At 46.2% G+C, this 26794-nt stretch overlaps 2 protein-coding genes across 6 annotated transcripts in view; one reads left to right on the forward strand and one right to left on the reverse strand.

Annotated features, from left to right (window-relative positions):
• LOC149356798 (Golgi-associated plant pathogenesis-related protein 1-like) overlaps nt 1-26794 on the forward strand; it is a 137176-nt gene that overhangs the window by 94465 nt on the left and 15917 nt on the right. For all 5 annotated transcript variants that reach the window (XM_089584330.1, XM_089584328.1, XM_089584329.1 and 2 more), the window contains one exon: nt 8468-8551. In XM_089584330.1, the coding sequence (XP_089440456.1) occupies nt 8468-8551 (84 nt within the window). The remainder of the gene's footprint in view (nt 1-8467; nt 8552-26794) is intronic.
• LOC149356799 (uncharacterized) lies at nt 11740-26747 on the reverse strand. Its single transcript, XM_089575372.1, has 4 exons — nt 25786-26747; nt 20533-20580; nt 17933-18077; nt 11740-11822 (listed from the first exon to the last, which is right to left on the reverse strand). Exons 1-4 carry the CDS (start codon nt 25912-25914, stop codon nt 11740-11742), a joined length of 405 nt encoding a protein of 134 aa, XP_089431498.1. The 5' UTR covers nt 25915-26747.

Here is a 26794-nt window from a genome sequence, read left to right on the forward strand (position 1 = left end):
AGTGTCCCATTTTTGGGTCAGCTATGGCTTCTGCGCCCTCCTGCCTCTGCGCTAAGATCCTTTTATAACGCCTCGCATAAATGTTGAGGTTTTAATATATCTCACAACCCCTCCTGGTTTGACTACATATCGAAGGAGACACTAACTGGTCCGTTCGCTTTCTATTCCGTCATTGAAAACTGGCTTCCCCTCCGTAAAAAGCTTCTTGGCCATTGAAGTCTTGTTCGACCAAAACTAAAACACACAAACGGGATTGGGATCCGCATCAGACATTCCTTTATATTGAATGAGTACAGAATCGCGCAGCCAGGTTTATTTACTAAGACTAATACCCCTGTCACTCGGAAAGTTTCAATGCCCTTTGAGTCAACAGACTTCGAACTCAATGGGGATCGGCCAGTGCCACAGAGCGCTTACCAATGACCATTGAACTCGATGGACATCGACTCAATGGAGTTTCGCGAATGGCCACTGGAATCTCAAGTGCTATTGAGAGAAAAGCAAAGCCGAAAGTTGGGCAAGTTGGATAACGTTCATGATGTAAAAATAGCGCACAAGGAACACAAGGGACGGATAGGATAGGACGGATAGGACGTCGTTTCCTATCCGTCCCTTGTGTTCCTTGTGCGCTATTTTTACATCATGGACTATTGAGAGAAACCTCGCAGTCGCCATACTTTGAAAAACTGCACATAAAAACTCGAAATTGAGAAAAATATCTTTCTGGTTTAAATTCAAAATTTTAAACATTACACAGTTCATAAACCATTTTTTATTCGGTACTCAAAATGACAGCTTGGCAGAACGTCCGGTCTTCAGATGTGAACAAATCGACGCCGGTTTTATTGTACGGCGTCCCGTCGTTCCGCTTCGTTTCTCATTTTTCCGCCTCATAGCGGACTTTGCGACAGCCGAGGCCAAGAAGTGCCCCAGAAATGCTGCAACGATAGTAGCCATGAACACGACAAAGAGGGTCACTGATGCGTAACATCTTCGCCGGCGAAAAGTGAATGCTTCTCAAACGAAGTGCGCATCCCTGCCCATCGTCGCCCCGCCGTCGCTGTCTATAGATTGTGCCGAACTGTCAAGTATTTGAATGGCTTTTTCCGAAAAAAAATTTCAAGCAAAATAGCACTTGCTCTCACACTGGGTCGTTTTACTCCGATTCATTTCGTAATCTTTTTTTTTTCAAAGATGCTACCCCTAGCGCCATCTGTCAGATCGCATTCTCACTACTCACTCAATGATCATTGAAATCAGCCGTGTATCAGTGGTGCATCTGGACAGCGCTCGAAAATTTCGATGGCGGCTCAATGGGCATTGAGATTGCCTGTGTGACAGGAGTATAAGATGCTATGCTGTGTTTTGGAACGGTACTTTTCGGCAGTGCAGCAGAGGCTAGGCCCAAGCAGAACTGGTAATCGTCCCAATACTGCAAATTGATGGTTCCACCCTGGTCCTTTGTAGGATCGGTCTTTGCCAATACACTTCCAATATTGGGCCGATTGTATGCGCTGCTTGGGAAAGGACAGGATACAGGCCTTTGTCCCGTGCCATGAGGAGTGGGCTCCTCAAAATTAGCTACTATGCGCTGTCTTTACAACTTCCCCTTTGCACCTTTCCGCACTCCTAGCCCGAACAACAAAAAACCCACCCCCCACGGCAGAGGGACAAAGGCCTGTCTCTCTCCCTGTTCTGCCTAGCCGCTGGTGCATTGCCAAAAATGTTGTCGCCGAGTACATCATGTCCAATGTGAAATCTTAAGCTACAGTCGGGTACAACTTAAGTCTGCAGTGAAGCTCCGCCCACTTTCAGGACCGCCGCAGTGAATTCCTCCACGACAAAAAAGTAGTCCATTGTTACCTGAACAAGAAGCTAATCACAAGAACAAAATTATAAGCTCTAGAAATTTTTCACTTGTGTTGTTTAATTTGGTCAAACACTAGAAAGTTGATTTCGTTTACTATTATGTTTGGCAGCGGAGGCATACAGTACGCCGTGGACCGTGGTCCAGTGTTAGCAACTACTGTTTCTCTAAGTTGTTTCCGAGTATAGTCTGTAATAAGGGCATCACCTCTTCTAGCGTCCTCTAAAGCGCATCCGTACAGCTGAAAGGAAAACTATGCAGCTTTCTTAGAAACTTGGCAGTTGAAGGAAAATTCGTTTTGGTCCGGGGATCGAACCCGGCACAGGGGCAGTCGCTCTACCAACTGAGCTCTCCAGGGCGACTAACAGATGTCAGAGTGACGCCTAGCTGACCAGCAACTCGAAGCGGGAACAGTGTTACTCCAACGAGTTCACTACAAATTTACTCCCCGTAGGGGATTTCGCCAAAACTGGCTGAGTCAAACTAACTGATTCCTCCTCTTGTTTAGCGCAAAGTTTCGAATCTCTCTCGTAAATTCTGTCATTAATCGCAATTGTTAGCTTTCCTTCCCATCGGTCTACGTAACGTGTCAGCCATCCCGAAGCTACCACTCATACACTTTGTCAGAAAAGTTTATCGCAGCTCTGCCTTACGACCAAGTCGCTTGGTACTGCCACCAGCCGATACATATTTCCAGCGAACGGATTATGCGACCATGCCCAATTATTTTTTCTTTCCGTACACTCGAGTCCCAGCTTTTTATCGCGATAATGCACTACTGCGCATCTGTCTCCATTTTTAACTACACTGGAGTGCCCTTTTCACCAAGGCCGGAAAAAGCTACCCCCGAACAACTATATAAAGTCATCGCAAAACTCGTTACCCACTCCAACGCCCGAGGTATGGGGCATTGCATGAGGGACAGCGCTATACTCGGGCGTTGGAGCGGTATTTTGAGACAAATACCAGCGGCGAGCTTCGGTATTCCTGTGCTGAAGCCGATTTTGATAAAGACAAACACATACAACAGTGCCTAACACATCCGCTGATGGAAGAAACGAAACCTTATCCAGCATTCCGATTAGTAAAATCTTTGCGTTTTAGTTGTGAGTGCAATATCCCGCCTCGGAAAACATAATCACACTAGAAAAAAAGACGCCAATTCTAACTTGATCATTATCCCAGAAGAAATAAAACGCTCTGATGCTTCTTGAACTACATTGAAATCGCATGTAATTAGTTCTTTTATTTTTTTCTCGCTATGGATTTTAAAGGGCCACCACTGACACAGTCCAAATTTTGTTCTCAGTAAGAATTTTTTGTCTTACTATTCGGATATTTTTTGAACAGCAGCAAAAGACGCCGAAGGAATTGGATGTTTAATATCCCTGTCACTTGTCGAAGGGCATCAAAGCAACGGCTCCCGTTTTCACCAAAGAGACAGCGACACAGTTAAGCGGTGCAGTCCAAAGGCGGAGCAATTGTCGAGCTTTGCAACCCGTTGGTACGCATGGTACGCATGGTTGGTACGCATGGTTGGTTTCGTGTGTGTATCGCCGATCTATCCACATACTCCAGCTTTCTGCAGGGAAGGCAGGTTTTCTGACGCTCATGATGTATTGTGATGGCAAGCGAAACAGAAAGCTCTGTGACGTCACACATCACATGGTGCACAGAGGTTAACAATCACATGCGATTGCATATAACGGCAGTACCACGGGCAATTTCCGTCAGTGTCTTGCTATAGCAACTTACTGCATAGATCAAGGGAATACGAAGCGGCTTTCGTACAGTCGCCGTCATTATACCAAACGCTTCGGAAACACAGCGATCTGCACATCTTAATTTTAACTCCTTTTTTCCATTGCGATAAGGTGACCCAACTACCTGTCATTTTTCTTTAACACCGAGGTTGACCAACCGGATTTTGGTCCGTTTGTTCCGTTTTCAACCCTTTGTGTTGAATTACATTCAATTGATTTTCCAGTAAGAAGGTCCAGAGCCCAACACAGTATAAGATAGGGCATATGATGCAAAGTATTGAAAACAAATATAAAAGTGCATAAAAACGCAAATGCATCGCAAGCGTCGTGTACGTGTCAAATGTGGCTACAACTACGATGTCTATACAGTTCTGGAGTTATATGAAGATCTAAAATCATAATTTAAAAGGTTATCAGTGCATATAAAAAAGTAATCCGATTAACATGAGTCCAATATAAGGTGGACAATAAATGGCATAAAAAAATAAACACAGACGCATGTACAAAAGTGCATAGAGCGCGCTTACAATGGCCACAAAGGGCTCTACAATTATACAGTGAATGAAAAATTGGGACAACACAGGAGCAAATACGAACCAACAAAAGCTACTGGGGTAATAAGTACTTTCGCAACTTATTAAGGTTGGGGCTGATGTTTATTAAGAATTAGCGGCGACTGCATCCTCCATTAGCAGGCGTATTCATGTCACATGAAGTGTACCTTCTTAACTTTGCAAAATACATCTAGTGGTCTACGGCGTGCACAAACATGTTGTCGCTGCCGTGCAGTGAATTCTGTCACGCCATTCACGTAATCACGCTGATACATCATCACTGCTGACGCACTGCCACGGACATACGCAACGCATCTAAATTGGAGAACAGATAAAAAAAATTCAGCAGGGGCACTTAAGACTACTTACATGCGGGAATTCGAAAGCATTACTGTACCTGATCCTTGTCGCGAGCTAGCCTCCAACTTGACTAGCACATGTCAGATATATGCTGGGAGAAATCATATGACACCACCCATAACGCTGTACGACAAGCAGTTGCATCACAGTTTTGGTACGAATGTCAGAAAAAACGGTGCCACATGGAGGTCGGCCGATTATATACTGACGAACAACATGTGTAGGATTTTCTGAAGTGGCGGTCCTTGGTTTGCTGAATGCGTCATACGGCCGCTTGATGACGTCACCCTATTTCTTGCCATCGCAGTGATTTTCTGTATGCACGCAGGCACGCACGCACGCACACACACGCACACACGCAAACACACACACGCAAACACGCACGCACGCACGCACGCACGCTCACACGCACACGCACCTGACATTGGTTCTGCCACTCGCGCGAGTGCAGGAAATTCCATAGCACCCAGAGAGAAGACCGGCAAGCTAGGCCAGTCCATGAATCACGGTTAAAAATGCCCAACGAGGCATCGTGCGCGACTAGCATTTGAGCTTACACTAGTTGGTTCATATCTGAAACATTCGAGGGCAGCTCGAAAAGACCGCACGGAACACGACAGAAACACAGGACGGCCGCTGTCGGGTGCGGCCTCATCTTGGTGGCCAGAACCGACAACGCACTCCCTCACTAGGAAGGGATTGGCGACCCTGGTGCAGGACTCGCCCACAACCTCCTGTATGAACAAACCAATTATTGTATAAACAAAGTGGTCTCTAAAATCCTGTGGTAGAAAAGAATGGAATTCAAGTACTTCAAGAGTAATCGAATCTAAATCTCCCTTTAACCCTTCGTGCAGCACAGGGGCGCATGCGTACCACTTGCTTCAGATGCAGGCGAACAGAAAAATGATGCACCTACGTACCATATTTGTGCGAGCTCAATACTACCGAACTATCAAACAAGTCAGGCAGTGTGGTTTTATCGTTCAGTTAGAGGCTTCCCTGCTCTTCTGCGTGTTTTACAAACGCGGGTGTACAGTTCGCGAGAGTGATCTTGGCGGAAAAAAAATGTGAAAAATTGTGGAGCTTTTCAACCTTTCCCATCAGTCAACTGCCTTCGGTTGTTATACAAAGTGTCTGCTGCGTCCAGAAGACTCAAGTAGAGACACAAGCACATCTAAGGCCCTTTTACGCACGCTCGCACACTTAACACGAACGGTCGTGCGCGTGGCCTGGATGAACATTAGCGCCGCTCAGCACTGGCCGCTGGGTCAGATATCTGTTGCTCGATGTGTTTGGAGCGGGTGGTGATAGCAGGCACCCTGCGCCCACTCTGGTATGATATTGGACCTAGCGGCCAGTGCTGATCGGCGCTAAGGTTCATCCAGGCCACGCGCACGAGCGTTCTTATTAAGTGTATGGGCGGCCGTACAGCTTTTTTCTACACAATTAGTACTCGAAACGGCTTGAAAGTTATGTCATTGAATCCCTAGTGTCATTCCGAGTCCAGTTTTACCTTTTGTGTGAACGTGACACATGCGCACAGCTTGTTCCTTATAAAGGCTTAATATGCGCACTAACTGTAATACAGGTATAAACAGCAAACGACGGAAGAATAAAAAATGGGTGGGGTAAAGTTTGAATGCCAGTTAATTCAAGCATGGCGAGATGCGCAGTTGCAGCAATGAAACAAAAGAAAAACACCTAATTTATCCGTTCTCGGAAAAAAAAAATGCAATAACGCCGTAATACTGAAAGTGTAATGCCACGTTCCCTTCTGCCGAGCTCTGGACGAATTAGTAGACCTGCATTTGTTTTTTTTTTTCGGCCGGAATTACTTCATCTTCGATAATGTAAAGGCTTTTTGCTGTTTCTTGGCCAAATTTCATTACGACATTCACCGCTCCAGGAGGCCCTTCGGTGGGCCCGCCCGGCAGTTCCCACCTGAAAAACAACAATCATAATAACTTCAATTCCGTCTCAGCACCTCACCTATGCAAAATTTTTGACATCATCGGGCGCTGAGGTCGGATTTTCTTCGTACCGCATAATAAGCGGAGGATGTGAATTTATGAAAACTTTTCTTAATGCAGTTCACGTACGTACCACAGATGTCACAGCCTTTGCCACTCGTACACGTTGGTCGTGCAAGTTCCCTGATTCGTGCCGATATTTTTCCTTGCACAGTTTCATTTCTCTATTTGTTCGAAATGTTGCATCTGGTGTGCGAGTTTTCAGTGATAACGGGTTAAGATAAATCTAGACCGGCCTCCTAATTCCACTGTAAACAGAAGATCTAGTGTGAGCGAGAAGTCTTCATGTTTCTTTTTTCAGCTACTTTTTCTTCATAAAATAACCTGCGCGCTACACTTTTCAAAATCTTTGTAGAATTATTAAATCCTGTTTTCTACGCTTGTAAATTCGGAGCTACGATGCAGGGAAACGCTGGTGTACATACCTGCAATAGCACAAGAAAGAGGACGACACATGCGCACTGCATGTATTTATTGTATGGGGTTTAATGGCACATAGGCAGCTAAGTCCATCATGCGCCAAACGCAACATTTCTGAGTTTGCATTGCGGAAAGGAAACAAAATTATTTTACGTATTACAACTTCTTTCACAGTTTGCACAGTGCGCCCTGTTGTTACCAACTCGCTCAACAATCCATCGTTCTAAGTAGCTTGCACAGAGCGCCTTGTTGTGTTCCCAACCTTGGCATGCTCGAAACAGTGAACTGCGCATATGTCGTTCTGATTCTTGTGCTATCGCAGTTCAGCTGTCGTTCTATTGCATAATGCACTAACTGGCCGAGCATTCCGTTGTTCTGAAATACCTTGCGCAGAGCGTCCTCCTTTGTTCCTGTCCTTGGTATGCTACAATGCGTGTAGTGCTCATGTGTGGCTCTCTTTCTTGTGCTGTCGTAGTTGCGCTGCCGTTCTCTTGCATCATGCACCAAATCGCTCAGAAACCTGTTGTTCTGAAGTAGCTTGCACAGAGCGCCCTTTTATGTGTTCGTATCCTTCTTACTCTCAAATACATATGGTTTTGTTCTCTTTCTTGTGCTGTGGTAGTTGCTGCCTCCGTTCTCTTCCAACATGCACCAGGTCGCCCAAAATCTGTCGTTCTGAAGTATCTCGCACAGAGCGCACATTAAGTGTTCGCACCCATGGTATGCTCAAATACGTGTAGTGAGTATGTGTCGTTATGTTTCTTGTGCTACCGTAGTTGCGCCCCCGTTCTCTTGCATAATGCACTAACTGGCCCAGCAATTCGATATTCTGAAGTAATTTGCACAATGGGCCCTAATATGTGCTTGTATCATTCGTATGCTAAAATACGTGTAGTGCGCATGTGTCGTTCTCTTTCGTGTGCTGTACAATATGAGGTGGTGGGCGAGTTGTTAGACAGCGCAACGGCATGAGGCCAACACAAGAACTTGTGCTATCGCAGTTGCCCTCCCGGTCTCTAGCATCATACATCACGTCGGCCTACAATGCGTTGTTCTAAATTAACTGGCACAGTGGATCATTATGTGTTCGTATCCTTCGTATGCTCAAATACATGTACTGTGTATGCGTCGTCCTTTCTTGTGCTGCCGTAGTTGCATGTTGTTCTCTTGCATCCTGCACCAACTCGCCCCTACAATCCGTTGTTGTGAAGTACCTTGCAGATTTGCCCCTAACTCGTGTTCGCATTTTCGTGCTCTCAAATCGATGCAGTGCGCATGCGTCGTTTTCTTTCGTGTGCTTTCATAGCTGAGCCACCGTTGCTGTTGCCCCGAGGAGCAGCTCGTCCAAAACTCTGTTATTCGTAATTACGAGTTTGCGGCTGTCGAGAGCGACGGTGGAGTACAGCTAATAGGCAGAGTAAGACTAAGCTACTCTATATTTCGTTGTGCCTTCTTTATTTCCGTCTCCAGGAGAACAAGTGGCCAGGCACTGGTACAGCGAAATCAAGGGCTACGATTTTCTTCTTGACCCGTCTATACTGCACGTCCAAGCAGGTAAGAATCGTGCGCTCACAGCAACGCACGCTGCGCGCTTTTGTAGCGAGTGTGTGTCGGGATGAACAGCGGACGTTTTTCCCACACAAGAACGGAGCACACCACTCGTCGCGCCTGTGGCTGAGAAAATCACGTTGGGCGTAGCATGATTTCAGGTTTTCTTCACGTAAATGATTGTATTCCCAGATTAGGCTCGCGAAAGTATCCACTTCGCTCATATTACATAGACTGGTGTTATTAATCAACTGCCCGGCTTCTAGGCCACGTGTTCGGATATGGGCGCTCACCTCTGCAGCACTACGGCCTGAGCCGAGACGTGGTCCCTCTTTTAACGTAACGGCTCCGCTGCCTCAGTGGCGATGCAGGCAGACAGCGCATCGACACGAGGTCTACGCCCAGTGTGCCCCTGGTGCCACTTTTTTCTTCAGGACCATTGTCAGGCTGTGCTTAGCCTACATGTGGTGCTGAAGAAAGAAGCTGTCAGTGACCTGTAGGTTCTCAAAGCATACTGATCTGAAGACGTGCAGTCGGGGACAAAAGTCTCTGGACCGTGTGTTCTGTCAACGAAGCCGATAGCTGTGTTATTAGCCGCTGTCTGACCACCACACTTGTGGAGAGGAAAGAACAGAATGACTTCCACCTCCACAAGTGTGGCCTCCATCCGCCGCCTACTATTAGATCTATCGGCTTCGTTTAAGGAGCACATGGTCCAGAGACTTTTGTCCGCGACTGTACATCGCGACAGCGATTTTTCCCGTGCAGCATCCGGGTGAAAATACGTCCGTTTGTTACGAACAGTACTTTCTGAGCCCAGAGTCCGTATATTGGCGCGGGCGCCGTGCCTCTTAATTTTCCTTTCTGCTCACGTGTTAATCTTTTGCCGGAGACACTTGTCTCGTTTGCCGATCTATTTCTCTGCCCGGCATTCCTTGTTCGCCGAAATCGACGTAAGCATGTTCCTTATCTATGTCGCTTTTGTAGAGAATGCACAATTCAAATTGCATGAGTCTTTGCGCAGCCGTTAGCAGGAAGTTGATATGCTTTTCAAAAGGATCATCACGCAGACACTGCTTCCTGTCAGAAGTCCCCTAGCTTTTGCGACCAATTTCGATCAGAGCTTTCTTATTTACTTTATTTAGCTTTTGGATACCTGCATCGCCTTTGGAGGCATTATACAGCATGAGGATCAGGGGGCTTACAGAGAGGTTAACAAAACATGAGACAAGTTTCGCACACTCAAAGCGTCGTAAAAAGCATTTACACATCGGATTTCAACAATATTCGTCAGCAGGCGGACTCAGCCTTCAGCAGTCTCAACAAAAAATGAATAAAGCAAGACGTCACATGTAAAGAAAACGTGTTGGACTGTTAAAGAATTTCGCTTCTTTGTGAAACTTATGATGGGGGTCTGATGTATTTTTCACGATTAGCGTCAGTGTCTGAGTGGTATATGGTATGAATTTTTAAGCGAAGATTTTTCCTCCGAACCTTTAATTCTTGCCATTGAAGGTTGCGCTTAGTTGTATCTGTGCGGAATGTCCAAATTGGGCTAGGTGTACCGAAAGTGCACGTGTACCAAATTGGGCTACGTGGTTTTGTATTTTTCCGAGCTTGTTTATTAGTTGAGCCGTATATGAGTCGCAGTAGACGCATGCATATCCATGCAGTGACCATACCTGAGGAAGATATAATTGCTGTTCTAGGGCAGATGGAAGGTGACTAAATTTCGCCTAAAAAAACCCCAAACAGAAGTTGATTTACTCACGACATACTTAACGCGCTTAATTTAACACAAATCGGAAGTGAAAAAGACCTTTAAATATTTATATTCCTTCAGTGACTTTAAGGCAACATTATTGATATGACACGCACACGGATTTCAGAGGCATTTCCTTGAAAGGGCGACGTTTACAATTTTTTGAACATTCAACTTCATCTCCCAACCTATGCACCAAGCTGTCACATTATCGGAATCATTTTGATTGCCTGTTTAGTAACTGGCATTGTTAATTATGGTATACAAAACGCAGCCAACAGCGAGCATCAGAAATCATGTTGTAATGCCACCTGTAATGGCATTTATATAAAGCAAAAACAAAAGGGGACCAGGACTGAGCGTCGGCGCACTCCGGAGGTTTGGTTTGGTTTATGGGGTTTAACGTCCCAGAGCGACTCAGGCTATGAGAGACGCCGTAGTGCAGGGCTCCGGATCATGCCGACCACCTGGGGTTCTTTAACGTGCACAGTACAGGGTGCTCTAGAATTTTGCCTCCATCGAAATTGGACTGCCGCGGCCGTGATCGAACCCGCGTATTCCGGGTCAGCAGCCGAGCGCCATAACCACTGGGCCAGTGCGGCGGCTCACTCCGCAAGTAACATAAATGAAGTTTGACAGAATGGTGTTCCGCTATCCATTTTGTGACATTATTATTCAGTTTGTATTCGCGAAGTTTAGAAATAAGGAAATCGTGTGCAACAACATCAAACGCCTTGCTGAAATCTAGGAAAAACAGTCAACGCGGAGGTGCTTGTTAATGCTTACAGTAAGTCATGTGTGAACTCAGCAAGCTGTATGGTGCATGCGGTTGGTGGTTGAGAAGTTTGCGGTTTTTTAAGTGACACGTTATAGCGGAGCAAAGCACATGTTCCATTATTTTGCTAGCAATACTTGTTAGAGATCGATCTGTAATTCTGCACGACACTACGTGGTCCGCTCTTGCGTATCAGCGTCACGCGTGCCAATTTCCAGTTAGCAGGTATAATAGCGTCATTGAGGGACTCCTAGAAAATCGTGCAAAATACGAACAGAGCGTCTGCGAGCACTTTTTGATAATTGATAAAGCTAAATCATCGAGACCGCATGCTTTGTTCACATTTCCGCTATTCCTCAGCCGCTGGACGCCAGATATCGAAAAGGTGACGTCAATCTCATACAACAGATATACAACATCACGAGTTCGTCAATGAGCAGCAGCAAATGCAGATAATAATTAACGGCTGAAACACTCGGCATGTGTCGGCACTCGACTGAAACACTCGGCTATCATCCTTGCCATTCCACCAAACCTACCTGTCGTAAGCAATCTATGTCAGGGCTGATTGATGTGCCTTAAATGAAGCGAACTGAAAATTCTTAGGGCGATTCTCGCGAGACCGATAGATGCCCATTCGATGCACCCGTTCTGAGTCTACAGTGGAGAGCCCGAGATTATGCCACACACACCTGCAATTTCCTCCTCCGATTTCAGCGCCGTCTCACCAGTGGCCGAGTCTGTCAGGACATAGAAAACAAGGTTATTGCGTCTGCCCCTATTTTTTAAACCATTAGTTTTTATTGCGTAAGCAATGCTACGCCAGGTTTCGAGCCGTCGCGTAGCTCCCGGCGGTGGCCACGGTTGACCTTCAGCCGCAGCGAGGTCAAACAGATGGAGCGCCGTTGCCATAGCAACCGTTTCAGCCGCGCTCCACCAGGCGGCAGGACCGCTACTACTTAAAAAAAAAACTGTTGAAGCTAGGAATCGAACCAGGGCCTTTGGCATTTGAGGCGGAGCCGCTACCACTCCGCCACGAAGGCTCTTTTTTTTTCTTTCATGGTACTTCCTGCAGGTAAGGGACATTTACAAAGAATTGGACTTTTTACCGGATTGGTTTCCTCTCCTGATGCGCTGTATATCATTACCGGCCTTTTAATTCTAATATGTTTACTATCATGTTTGTGCTATGTAGCGCCTGCCTAGGTTCTATGTAAATAGTGTTTTGTGTGTGCGTACACACACACACACACACACGCACGTATGCACGCAACCACCCGCGCGCGCGCACACACACACACGCACACGCACGCACGCACACACGCACACGCACACGCACACACTCACACACTCACGCACACACACACACACTCACACTCGCACACACTCGCACACACTCACACTCGTACACACTCGCACACACTCACACTCGTACACACTCGCACACACTCACACTCGCACACACTCGCACACACTTACACTCGCACACACTCACACTCGCACACACTCACACACACACGTATATACATATATTCTTTCTATACAAATCCGCCACGAAGGCTCGGGGTTTGAGCATGAATAAAGGCTCATCTAGTGAATGCATGGGTCTCATAAATGGAATAAAAGAAATAAAAAAATGACAGTAAAAAAATAAGAAAATCAGGAAAGGAACAAAATAACAAATAAAAATAAGAAAATAAGAAAAGGAACAAAAATAACAAATAAAAATAAAAAAGAAACACAAATAAAAATAAAATTAAAACAAAGTAAAATATGGAAAATAAAAATAAAAAACAACAATACTGCGCCAGATTTCTAGCCGTCGCGTAGCTCCCGGCGGTGGCCACAGTCGACCCTTAGCCACACCGAGGTCAAACAGATGGAGCGCCGTTGCCATAGGAACCCCCTTCAGCCGCTCGCCACCTGGCTCCACGCTGCTTACGCAACTTGCCCGGTTTAACCAGAGCTAAAGCTCAGCTAATTTTTTTCACTGACACTTTCCACTTTTGTTTGATCACGCCGTTTCTGGTCTTCAAGATTATTTAGAGCTGTCGGCATTGGGTCAAGTGATTTCGATTTGTTTTTCAGTGACTGAAAACGAAATTTTATGCCCGTTACGTCAGCCGTAAGCTATGCTTGATTCGCTTCAATCAGGTCAGTTTGCATAGCACTGTAGCCAGGACATGGAGTAGTTCACCCAGTTCCTCGTGAGACGGCCCTGGGTTTGACTCGATGTGTCCCCCACAAAATCACTAACAACAAATAAAAAGCCACATTGTGCAAAAGATAGCAAAGTCGTTTCGCACCGGCTTGTCTTGGCACAATAGAATTCAGATTTCAACCAGAGAACATGACAATAAGGTTTGGTGTGGAACCGGCAATGCATAACACCTATATGAGTGTGGATAGTAAAAAGGAGCAGCATGCATGAGCATCTGACTAGATTAGTGCTACCCCCATAACGCCGGTTCCTCGCCCCGTCGCCGGAATGCCTCCGCAGTGAATCTGTAGCAGGATGTCGTAGTAAACGGGAAGAAAGCGGGAACAATTCCGTTATTGCTAATTGGAAAAAAAAATTGGCAGTGGCTGAGCTCAGCTAGGCCAGGATATACGTAGCGAAAGCAGCTTCGTGTGCTGACATTTCGCTAGCGACATACCGTCGTTTTCGTTCAGCAGCTTGGCGGCGTCTCTTCGGGAGACGTTCCTCTCGTTCTTCAGCCGTCTCGGGCCCCCAGCTTATAGCCTTTCTCGCCTCATTTTCACGCGATGCGGAAGCTGTGCGCGGTTTGCGCAGTTAAAGGGACACTGAGGAGAAATTGAAGTTGGCTTGCATCGACAGAATACCAGCTCCTGATTACAAAAACGCCACTCATACTGACAACAAAGCTCTTGTAACGTAGAAAAGAGCAAGAACCAAAATACAGGTATCGCCGCCACAGGCCAAACTCGCAAGCACAAGCGTGATGACGTCATAGGACAAAGCAGTGTTGCTAGAACCAATGGTTCTATCAACTCTAGGACCCGAGAAGCCACAAATTCCTGAGGCGCAGCCAATGCATGCGCAAATGTCCTTGACGTCGCCAGATGGCGCCACGTGCCCGGCAGCTACGCGCGCTCTTGAAGCATCGGGACCAATCAGCGCCTGTTTTCCGGCGGTAGGCGGGCTCCCGGTATTCCGCTAGCGGTAACAAGGTACACGGTATGCTAAAGGTGTCTATTTGCGAGAACTTCGTTGACGACTTCGAGAACGAGGTCCATCGTAACGCTGGCAAAACGCCAGTGCAAACGTAATCGAAGCGACTGTAGCGACGGCCGCAATAGCCGATAGATACCTTCAACGTGCGGCCGGCGGCAGCTTTCTTTTCGACTACTGCTAGGCCGCACTGCTGGCCGCCAGAAATCACAGAGTCTGCGGTACGACATGCGCACGTCATGTTTCACGTCACTTAGTCCTGTGTCGTCATAGGAGAATCCCAAGTTTGAATCAGAGCGGCGGGAAAAACTTTTTCAACTTCGAATCCAAATTTCTTAGAAATAAATGCATCTTTCGCTGCCGGCCAAGTGACAACAAAGCCATGACATGCCGAACTTTCGGATTTTACTATAAAAAAAAATATTAATAGTGCTCTCCTCAGTGTCCCTTTAAAGTCACTGGAACTCTAGAACTCCGCCACCTGCGCCATCTGCTGGGCCAGCGCCGTATATTGCGAGAGGGGTTTTCAGTGGGTGCCGCAGGATGGCGCTTCTACTACACTCCAAGCGCGGAGGAAATTTGGTGCTCGCTTAATTGTGACAGCTGTAATTGACACGCTCATAATTACTCATGTAGGCCTTAATACTTATCTCGAAGGTATGTTTTTAAGAACTATGCATTCACTAGACACGCCTTTATTCAACTTCAAACGTCGAAGTGTCGTGGTAGATTTCACATGGCATCAGCTACCCGTCAACAGATAATGAGGATGATGCCACCTTTGACCAAATTATGCCGATGGGCCCCCATGGTATATGGCGCTGCCGCATGGCCGGGTATCACTGTGACCCCGACGCACGCCCTGCGCGGATGTACTTCAGGGAGAGCGTGCATAGCTTTCTGGAGCTTTGGAAATTTGGAAAATTTGTTCCCGAGTTGTTACCAAGGCTGGAATCCTTGACAGAGCTCAATGAAATTTAGCGTGACAAGACCTGCCTCACGGAGTATAAGCTACTTGTGCGGATGTGTCTGTACGTCTCGCTGTATGTTTTGTTTTGTGCTGTTTGTCGAAAACCTGGCAATAAAGAAAAAAAAGTGTCGTGGCAGAGTGGCAGCGTCCCCGTCTTGCAGGCCGCTGGCTCGGGTTCGATTTCCACCTAGAGCCTAGTTTCTTTCTTCTTTTCTTTCTTATGATGACAATTCAAGCGCCGCCTTGGTTGCCATGGTAACGGCGCATGCGCAGCAGGGGCCCTTGGCAGGCACCGCGAAATGCGCTTCTGCTAGCCTAGTATGTAGCTTTCGCTACAAAACCTCCCCTGTAGGAGCAACTGCGCCGCGACCCACCAAGAACAAAACGGGAGGAATTGGCGCTAGCGTCTGTAATAAATAACTAGATCTAAGCGCAAGAAGTTTTCGAAAGGAGAAAAGATCTCTTTATTTCTCTCTTTACCCCTTTTGAATTTCTGACCCGCATTCGTTGCGTGTTTCGCGAACTCCGTCAGTCGCGTTATCTCGGGCGCTCTCGCCTGCATTGCAGCGCTGATAACAGACACTTTGGCGTCGTGTTCCTTCATGTGTTAGTGATGGCAGTGCTGCGACAGCTACGTTGGTGTTTGGTTTTGTGCTGGTGGCCTTCGAAATTACGAAGAGTGCAGCAGGACCCGCACAGATACAACGGGAACCGCTACCTGCGCTGGCTTTCTCAGGAGCCACCGCTCAATTCGGCGCCGTGGATCATGAACTATGATTTAGTCGCCCTTGTTCACGAAGCAGTCATCGTGTTTGGTCGCAGAAGAGTAGGCGCATCATTGTAACCGATAATACAACTGTGCGTTAAATGAACTCTGTTCGAGAAGCGTAGCTCGTTGGGCCAGTCGGTGCACGGTAACGGGCAGAGAAAGCAGCAGAACAGGACGCGTGCACAAGAGAACGAATTCACGCGGATGACGCTGGAGACGACGGATGACGCTCCAGCGACGTCCGTGTGAATTCGTTCTCTTGTGTACGCGTCCTGTTCTGCTGGTGAATTTTATACGCGTCGCATATATCAGCATGGACAGTGAAGGCCATTACGTGATAGTGGTTTGCTTTCACGCGTTTACATAAATACTATTTTTGCGATTATTTATTATTATGAGGTACATCATGCGTGCATTAAATTGCGCGCGCCCACTGTGTGCAAAATGATCCTTCTGCACTGCGCCCCGCCGCGGTGGCTCAGAGGCTACGGCGCTCGGCTGCTGACCCGAAAGACGCGGGTTCGATCCCGGCCGCGGTGGCCGAATTTCGATGAAGGCGAAATTCTAGAGGCCCGTGTACTGTGCAATGTCAGTGCACGTTAAAGAACCCCAGGTGGTCGAAATTTCCGGAGCCCTTCATTACGGCGTTCCTCATAGCCTTAGCTGCTTTGGGATGTTAAACCCCAATAAACCAAACCAACCTTCTGCACTGCGTGAACGGTTTGCACGGAATGATAGCACATGCATTGCGTGAATGATGCACGAAATTATGTACTCAAAATGTCAACTATGTATTTCGAGAAATATCTCTTTGGGACCGAAAGTAATGGGAAGGGTATGTGTGCTACTAAAACCATGGAAAGTATGTTCGCTTTCCTCCGTACATTGGCCCAGCGCTGCGGTTACCATTGCTGACGAACAGCGCAACCATTTTTAACATGTCCAAACAGCAACGAAATGGTGTACACAAACCGGCGCGTGGCCGCTCGCAGTGCAGGCGGACAACGATACATCCGCCCACCTCCCCTAGCGGGCCCGATTTTGGACCAGTCCGCGCGTTAAGGAGATGCCATGGAAATACCCCCTGCGCCCGCGTTTCGGTATCCGTTGTCGTGGAGATTAATACGACGCTATTCTGCCACCAACCGCTACGAACGTAACTGAAGGAGGAATTGGCGCTAGCGTCTAATTCGTGGCCGCTGGGAGATGCAGGAAGTTTAACCCTTCTGTCGTCGTTGCCGAGAACACAGTGTTGAATACTTGCGTTTGAGAAAAGTCCTTGATGAAGGAAGTATCGGTGACGTCGCATTCACCGGCATTGCCTGCGTTAGCATCAGTGAGTAGACTACGGTTACCGCCTTAACGCCCGCTCCACGGTTGAATTTGTTATGTGTTTCCAGCACCCCCCTATTGAAAATATTGAGCGTGAATTCTGCGTGCCTATCTTTGCGTGTTTATTGCCACGCAAAATGCGACGATTGAACGAGGTCGCAGAACGCGAGACATATTTCACATAATTTGCGCAAGCTGAGCAAGCTCGCAAACGCGAGACATCTCTCACATAAGTGCGCAAGCCGCGTAAGGCTCGTACAGCAGGAGACATCCTCGCGTAATATGCGCAAGCCGGGTGAGGCTTCCAGAATGTCCGAGAGCCAAGGGCGAGTCCCAGAATGTTCAAGAGGCGAGTCTGGCTCACAGAGCACTAGACAGTGTCTAATGGAGTTACCATCATGATGCCGATAATACCTTGCATGGCTGCAAGGCTCCTACATCACTGCTCAACACGGTACGCTAATGTACTGCATTAAGGCCTCCTTATCTGTCTGTCACTGCCTCATTAAGCATGCATGTTGTGAGATAACAAGCTTTGCAGAAACGGTGCTTCGTGGGATGGCTCTCATGTGTGTAGCATGCTTGCAAAAGGACATAGATAAGGTCACCTTAACTGGCTTTATTAATGCCACATCCCTCATGATGGGTGCCACACAGTGGCTAAACAATTTCTTCAGTTTCTCCAAGTCCAGCAGGTTGGCGTCTTGATACAGGTTCTCACTATGCAGCACCTGCAAAAAGGTAGGAGTATATGCAAAAAAATTCAGTTAATCTGTTTTCTGGAAATTCCAGAAAAGGGCACAAGTACTTCTTCCATTAATGAACTAACGATGATTTCGAAAAGTTTCAGGTTTGAAATACAGACACTGGAAAACCCGACTCAAGCACGCAGACTGCTCACCATCAAACCTGCACAAAATCTAATAACCGTGTCACACAGACATTTTGAAGGCTTTCAAATGGCTATTAACTTAGTGGCACTTGAATACAGCTAAATGGGCATTTCCAATAGCCACTGAGTCCCTAGAACAGTGTGGACATCTATTAAGATTTTGAAGGCTTTTCAGTGGTAGAAATTTGCACTCAGACATGGAGCACTCGCAACTATACACTAAGCAATAAAATCAAAGCAATTTAATCGCTGAAAGAATACTCAACATGAAATTTACAACTTATTTGACTAAAAAAAAAGGCTAGCCACAAAACACTGCAGCAAGCATATTATCACTGTTGCCAATAGCACAAAAACAATGAATACCACCTTTTCAAAACTGTGTGAGCGCTACAACAGCTTCCCAGCAAAATTATCAACTGTGACAGTGGCGCCACAGCAGCTTGGTGCGAGATGATGAAATATCTCTACGGCGATCAAGTACTCTGTGTAGCAGAGGCAAAACTCCAGAGTTGAAGTGCAAATCTCAAAGCTCAATCTCCCACCTCAACTGTTATCTTTAAATACATATTTAAATTCATTGGAGCGTGCTGCAGAAGTAGGTGGTCAGATCATTCGAGAGGATACCTGCAAGGTATCTCAGGAGACGAAAGGTCTAATGAAGAAACGCCAAAGCATGAGGACGTCTAACTTCAGAGATAGAATAGAACTAGGAGAGCTATCGAAGTTATTTATAAGTGCAACGTAGCCAACATAAGAAAGTTTAACATGCAGAAAACCTAGCATGCTCAAAAGCATGGAGGTAGCCTAAAATCAGTGAAGAGAAAACTAATCACAGGTAAAAACCAGATGTATGCGCTAAAAGACAAAGAGGGCAATGTCATAAGCAATATGGATAAGATAGTTAAAGTAGCCGAAGAGTTCTGCACAAATCTCTACAGTAGTGAATGTAACCAGAACGTTACGGAGAGAGGCAGTAGAGCATAGCAGTGGGACATCCCGCCAGTAACGAGGGAGGAAGTAAAGAAAGCCTCAGGAGCAATGCAAAGGGGTAAAGCAGCTGGTGAGGATCAGATAACAGCAGATTTGTTGAAGGACGGAGGAGAGATTGTGCTAGAGAAACTAGCCACCCTGTACACGCTTGCCTCGTGACCACGAGCATATCAGGAGCTTGGAAGAATGCGAACATTATTTTAATTCATAAGAAAGAAGATGTCAAGGACTTGAAGATTTACAGACCGATCAGCTTACTATCCATTGTCTACAAGGTATTTACTAAGGTAATCACTAATAGAGTCAGGACAACCTTCGAATTCAATCAACCAAATGATCAGGCAGGCTTTCGTAAAGGATACTCAACAAGAGACCACATTCATGCAATCAATCAGGTGATAGAGAAATGGGCAGAATACAACCAGCCCCTATATATAGCCTTCATTGACTACCAGACAGCAATTGACTCGGTGGAACCACAGCTGTCATGCAGGCATTGTGGAATCAGGGTGTAGAAGAGTGTTATGTGAAAATATTGGAAGATATTTATAACGACTGCACAGCTACCATAGTTCTGATTGAGAGGACATAGTAGTAGCGCTTAAAAAACAAGGACGACAGGGTAGAGAAAGACAGCACAGTTGATGTCTAGCGCCTGTGCTGTCTTTCTCTACCCTGTCGTCCTTGTTTTTTAAGCGCTACTACTATGACCTCTCAATCTAAACACCAACTAGCCCAGCTGTCTGCCTTAAATACCATAGTTCTCCATAACGTCAGCAATAAAATTCCTCTATATCCCGAGTTTTCTAACACCACCATCATTTTTTGGCACCGTGACCATATCATACAAGAATGTGAGACCTACTGCATACCTAAAGAAAATATGTGTGTAAGCCAAGCATCAGCCGTTGTATGCAATAAGAAGTCTAAGTGAAAAAGATTCTATGTAAATTAGAGAAAGCCTTGCCATTTTTGTACTTCTGCTTCTATGACTGCTTGCTGGATTTTTTTCTTTAGTTGGAAGCATTCTTCCATCCCTTATCTCTATACACTATTCCTCTGCCAATTGACTGAGTAACCCAAATAGCAATTTATAAGTAGGGAGGGGGCCTTCCACAGTGACCACACAGGGGCCTTCAAGTTCTTGCAGCAATCAAAACATCCCTTTGTAACACTGGCCTTGAATGCACCACTATACGTTTGTGGCAGGCCAAATACTTATACAATTTATGTTTTAAAACCACACAGAAATCCACAACTGCCATTATGAAAACAACCTAGTAATGTAACCATAAGCGTACCTGGCCAGCATGATCAGCATGGAAAGGCGCACAGCTTGTGTGCAGCTCCTAAAATGAAAGCAAATTCACATGATTAATTGCAATTTCCACAAAGACATTCTTGAAAAATCATGTTTTTGCACCACTCAGCCTCAAGCCTGCCTTATTGCTCCAGCAGCAATGAGGCAAATCTGAGCACAGCTTGGGGTGAGCTGGTGGTATCACATTACGCACCTGACACTACATGCATCAATCCATTTGTATGATAGAATTTCAGAATGGCGAAAAGACACACACACAGGAAAAAATGGTGGGTGGATGAGATTAATAAGTTTGTGGGGATACAGTGGCCGCAAGTGGCAAAGGACAGGGTTAGACATGGGAGAGTCCTTTGCCCTGCAGTGGGTGTAGTCAGGCTGCTGCTGCTGCTGATGATGATGACAGCCTGAGCACACCTACAAAGTAAAACTGTGATCTCGACCCAGCAGCACTTTACTGTGTTGAAAGAGAACAGGTACAATTGAATTACTGCATTACCTTGTTATTATCATTAAAAAGTACAGGGCTCTAAGGACTTCCTAATTTACATCGAAACGAATGGGTTACAGTGAACTTTCACGGATTACACTAACAGGCACTGAAAATCCAACACAGCTACCCAAGAGAATATTAGGCAGCCGCGCTAGCCTTCTTTTGCGCTATGCTACCTGATACCAGATTAAAATTCCAGAGCAATTTACTCATACTCGTGTCCTCGCTCGTGTCCTGTCTTCACCTCACCTTACCTGAGACTAAGAAGAATATGTAGCGACGACGATGACTACCTGAAACACCTCCACTCGCTAAAAAACACACTAATCACCAGAAACCATCCACAGACAACCCTTAATAATGCGTTCCAACGAGCAACCACTTTGAAACGAGATGTAGTTCTTAAAAAACGAACAAAAGCTAACAGTCAACGACCTCCTGCACTTATAACGAAATACTCAAACGCGCTTCCAAACATAAACAATATCCTGCGGAAATACCACCCCATTTTAACTGGTAACAACCGTCTCAAGAAAATATTTCCCGACGCACCAAGGGTAACATACAGACGCAACACAAACCTGAGGGACATCCTGGTGCATGCTAGGCTCGGTAAGAAACCACCACCGACAGTAACTTCATGCTCTCGACCCAGATGCAAGACATGCAAACATTTACAAAGGGACACTACGGTTAAAAGTACGGCAAGCGATTTCAGTTTCGATATAAAGACCAGTTTTGACTGCACATCGTCCAATATTATCTACATGCTCCAGTGCTCCTACTGCCAGAAACAATATATCGGAGAAACCGGAAAAACAATGAGTGCCAGATTAAACGGGCACCGGGCTGACACAACACGGAATGAACAGAAGGCAGTGTCGACCCATTTTAATCAACGCCATCACAAATTCGACGAACTCAAATTGTTCATTCTTCAGTCAGGCTTCAAATCGACTAGGGACAGAAAATACAGAGAAGCATTCCTAATCCACAAATTTAAAACACTGCAACCAACAGGGATCAACATGTCCAGAGGAAACCTGGAATCTCTCAGGTACAGGGTCCTTCAAAATATGTGCGAACACGGCGAAGCGTGCCCGCGCTCCGCGGAGCGTCAGCGCATCCGGCGCGGTCGCGCATCGAAACAATGTGGCGCATGCGCACAGCAGACTGGAGGCGGTGCTTCGTGTCGTCTGCTACAGCACGGAAGCGCGCCGTGCTGTAGCAGACGACACGAAGCACCGCCTCCAGTCTGCTGTGCGCATGCGGCACATTGTTTCGATGCGCGACCGCGCCGGATGCGCTGACGCTCCGCGGAGCGCGGGCACGCTTCGCCGTGTTCGCACATATTTTGAAGGACCCTGTACATTCCAGGGTCAGCATAATTTTAAATTAACAAATGTCTTGCACGTGGTCAGACTATTTCCTAGAACCTCACATAAGTATATTGTCGCTCCTTGCACCCTTCCCAAGTCATATCTTCCACCCCATTTCCGGCCTTGTCACCCTCTTCCTTTGTTCACTTTTTTTTTCTTTTTCTCCTAATCCCCTGCTACCAGTTCTCGGAAACCATGACACTCCTGTTACCCCCTCTGCCCCCACTTTTTGGCTTTCTCTGAACACGAGCCATTTCCCCCCCCCCCCCCCTGCCTAGTCCTTCCTTGGAAATGCCCCCCTTCCTTTCTCCTTCCAGTGCCAGCCCCCCCCCCCCTTTTTTTTTCCCCCTTGTTATCATTTCCCTGTACCACGCTGACTAATCCTTTTATCTGAGTTTTGCAGGTTCACCCAGCGCCTCCCCCCCCCCCCCGTCGCAGCCCCTTCAAAGCCTTTTGTTCATTGCATACCCCCCGGATATAGGTTGTTGCACTATTGCAGCCTAGCGAATGATGATTCACCTCCCTCCCCTTCCTGACACGCATCCCCTCCCACACCACTTTCCTTCCCCACCCCCGGGGCCTTCCTCCTCGGAGCGAAGGCCCTATATAATCCCTGCCGATGATGAACGCTTTGCCCAGACGAAGACAAGTCCCCTTGTCGAAACGTTGGCTCTAGCAAACTGAGGTTTTCCCCTCCCTTGTTCATTTTGTGATTACCTGTGTCTTGTGTTTCGCGCTACGTTGTTCGAAGATACGTTATGCCCCAGACTGATGCAGCTGTCTTACTAAAGGCAGAGAAGCTTTCAGTGTGGGTCATGTGTGCTGTGGCGTGAACACATGCACAGCATCGCCTGCTACCATTCAAGTCCTCTGTGTACACAAATGCAGGTGCAATAGAAAACCCACATCACAAATTTGGCTAGTCTGGTCGGCCAAGCATGGGCCAGCTGATAGCACGAAGCAGCAGGTGCGACACATACCATCATCATCAGCCTGACTAGGCCCACTGCAGGGCAAAGGACTCACCCATGTCTCCACATTAACCCTGTCCTTTGCTAGGTGTGGCCACCATATCCCCGCGAACTTCTTAATCTCATCCGCCCATCTAACTTTCTGCCGCCCCCTGCTGTGCTTGCATTCTTTTGGAATCCACTCCATTACCCTTAAGGACCAGCGGTTATGTTGCCTTCCCATTACAAGCCCCGCCCAGGCCCATTTCTTCCTTTTAATTTCAAGTAGCATGTCATTAACCCGCGTTTGTTCCCTCACCCACTCCGCCCCGCCCCCTTTTGGTCTCTTAATGTTAGACTTTTCATTTTTCTTTCCATAGCTCACTTTGCTGTCCTTATCGTTTGGCACGTGTTTTTTTCTTTGTAATAAGGCATAAAGTATTATACACGGATTACCACACGGCATCCTCCTATGACCGCTAAATAATTTATAATCAAATTTCTTTCTCCTGCTGTATTTGTTTCGGTTTCGACAGCTGAATGATGGCTGTGACGTCAAAGCGAGGTTATTGGTCATGTGAGGCATGAAAAACTGCAATACAATTGGTACTTCTGGCTCTTAAGGAATGCTGGCGTACGCTGTAGCGAATTAAAATGATGAAGCAGCGATTATAAGTGCAGTTTTTCCACGCCTCACGTGACCTATAACCTCTCTTTGATGTCATAGCCATAGTCAAATTGTTCACCGAAACAGGATGGCAGAAAAAGTTGATTATAAATTATTTAGCGGTCTCACGTGAATACCAGATGGTGATTCATGCATAGTAGTGTCTTCCGCATCATTATAGAGAAGAAAACATGCCACCAAGATTAGGTGTCTATGCTCTTTTAAGCTGAACTCTCTTCATTAGCCTCCACGTTTCTGCCCCAAAAGTGAGAAACATGCAGGCTAAAGAAAAGATTTCAGCTTAAGTACCAAAGTGGCTCTAATCACACGATGAAGCGGAAAAACTCTCGACACTTGAACAGAGAACAAATAGGAATTCCAACAAAATTTTAGATTCTTGTAAGGCTATCAAGCATTTCTGAATATTGTAAACTGCACTTTCACACATACAGTACGCATGTATGCCAAGCTCACATTCAGTAGCCCTGTTTACCGGCTGTAATTATCACGGTCTGAGCTCAGTTACAGATTTAAAACCAGCCAAAAGATGCAACACAGGAAAAGAGAAGAAAACAGGTTCGACTATCAATTGAATTTTTTGTAAAGGAAAAGAAGGCTCGCATGAAGATGCGCCACACATGACCCACACCAGCGAAAGGCAGGACAACAAATAACTGTCACTGATATACAAGCACGTCATCTAAAAGAGAAAATTCTTTCCGTTGAAGATTGACTAATGGCTTCGCTACTCATACAGCCGTTGCCTTGGAGATATGCATCAAATACCTTACAGATTTGTTTACCACTTCTATACACCACTGAAGTGTCACAGAAATCAGACGTACACACTGATGGGTCATCTTATGATTTACACTCACGACATTGGCACTGTAGTGCCAGATTAGAAGCTGCCTTCCCCCTAACGAGTTAGTGCTCACTCAGGAACACATTAAAGACACCTGCACATATCCCTGAAGTAGTTTCTTGCACAAGCTAGCGGAATGTGATAAACCACTTCCTGCAAGTCCTGAACCTAGTTTTATGGGATACCATACTGCTATCCCGGTTTTTAACAGCAGCGCAAAGGCCATCAACACAATGATTGGCGCAAAAATTACATTTAAAAATTTTCCCGCCACTCGATTTGAACTCATGAAGTCTACACAAAGGACTCCATGATAACCGTTCTGAGGTGAATGGCAGTTCAGCCTAGCCTCTGGAATCTGTGCCAAAAAAAAACGGAGTCAGCGCATCGCAATTTGCTTCCGAAATCAGCCGGTGCTGATGAAAATTGTATGTTTTGCTTTCTCTGGCTTATAAAGCTCCACTTTCAGAAAAAGTGTCGTCTTTGTGGTTAGGATGCAGAACTTTATCATCACAGGTCAACTTCAGCTTGCCATCAGTGTCCCTTTAATGCCTCAAAGTTGAACAATAGCTCCATTCATAGAGGAGGGCTGTGCATAAATTTCGACCACCAAAGATTCTTTAACATGCACTGACATTGCATAACACACGAGCAAATATGCATTTCGCCTTGTCGAAACGAAGCCACCACAATTCAATCCCGCGTCTTTGGGCTCAGTAGCCGAACAGCAATGCAGTAGGCCACAGCAGCAGGTGAAAAACAAAAGAGAGCCCTTAATAGGCAACCTAACTTGCCAAAATCAACATAACGAGGGGTCACACAAGTAGCAGTGGACTAGGAAAATAAAAGCTACTTGTGTCGGAAGATGTCTTCAGTGTTTACCTCAAAAGCCTGCTTGCTTGCTGGGCATCCTAGCACCAAGTGAAAGGCTGGCACAGCTATACTGGACAGCTTGGAAGAGGCATTGCTGGTAAAGCTATGTGGAGATTGCTGCAAGGTAAAAAGACACATTTAACAGCAGCACAGTGCAAAAAATGGACTAGAATCAAGCATGTAAGGCAAAGTGCAAGGCACAAAAAGGAGCCGGTCGCAGAATGGAACACGACTGTTTAACCACATTTCGAAGTGGGCCAGGCAACAAGAAATTCATAACCACGGCAGTCATTCACAAGCTAGCCTCAGACGAGACATCACTTGCATATCGATATCCAGCATCGTTTCTACAATACATGCCACCATTCAAAAGAACAGACCCACAGCAGAACGATATTTTCAGTAGAAGGCTGGTTTGCTTCAAATTCTGCATGCGTCCCTCAATTTGAAATCTGGCATGATTAGCACTGATTTCACATCCTCACAGGTATGATGAATTAATAGTGCCAATTGCAGAAAAACCACACTTTTTCCTTTAACATCAAATAAGGTATTGGAGAGGTACCTCAGCATATTTAAGTCAAAGTCAGATTTATTTGCGCCATTGGTTATAATCATGAAACAATCAAGTTTATTCTTCGTACATATTAAAGGCTCAATTACCCTTAAATTTCACTGCAACTTCGGGATTTAGGGCAAATGGAGCTAGGGCACCTGTGTGCATTTTGCAGTTGTTTGTATCATTTCAGCTCCGAGCCAAAGTATGAAAAAGCGAATGCCAAAATAGAGGCGAAAAACTTCAGAGCAATTTGTTTTTATCTCACCGTTCTGCTATTCAAGGCTCGACTACACTGGCTCGGCTATAAGTACGAACGCAGCTGGATCATATGGAGCTTCGTACCTTAAATACACAATTTATAAAAGTACAAGTGAAATACAAGTGAAAGAGGAGGAAGCTCAATCCTAACGCATACAGCTGAACCGCAGTCTACGTAGTTAAACTGCTCGAGCGCTGTTA

Source organism: Amblyomma mixtum, chromosome 3, assembly GCF_055824585.1.
Source record: "Amblyomma mixtum isolate Tamu chromosome 3, ASM5582458v1, whole genome shotgun sequence".
In the NCBI taxonomy this organism is placed as follows: Eukaryota; Metazoa; Arthropoda; class Arachnida; order Ixodida; family Ixodidae; genus Amblyomma; species Amblyomma mixtum.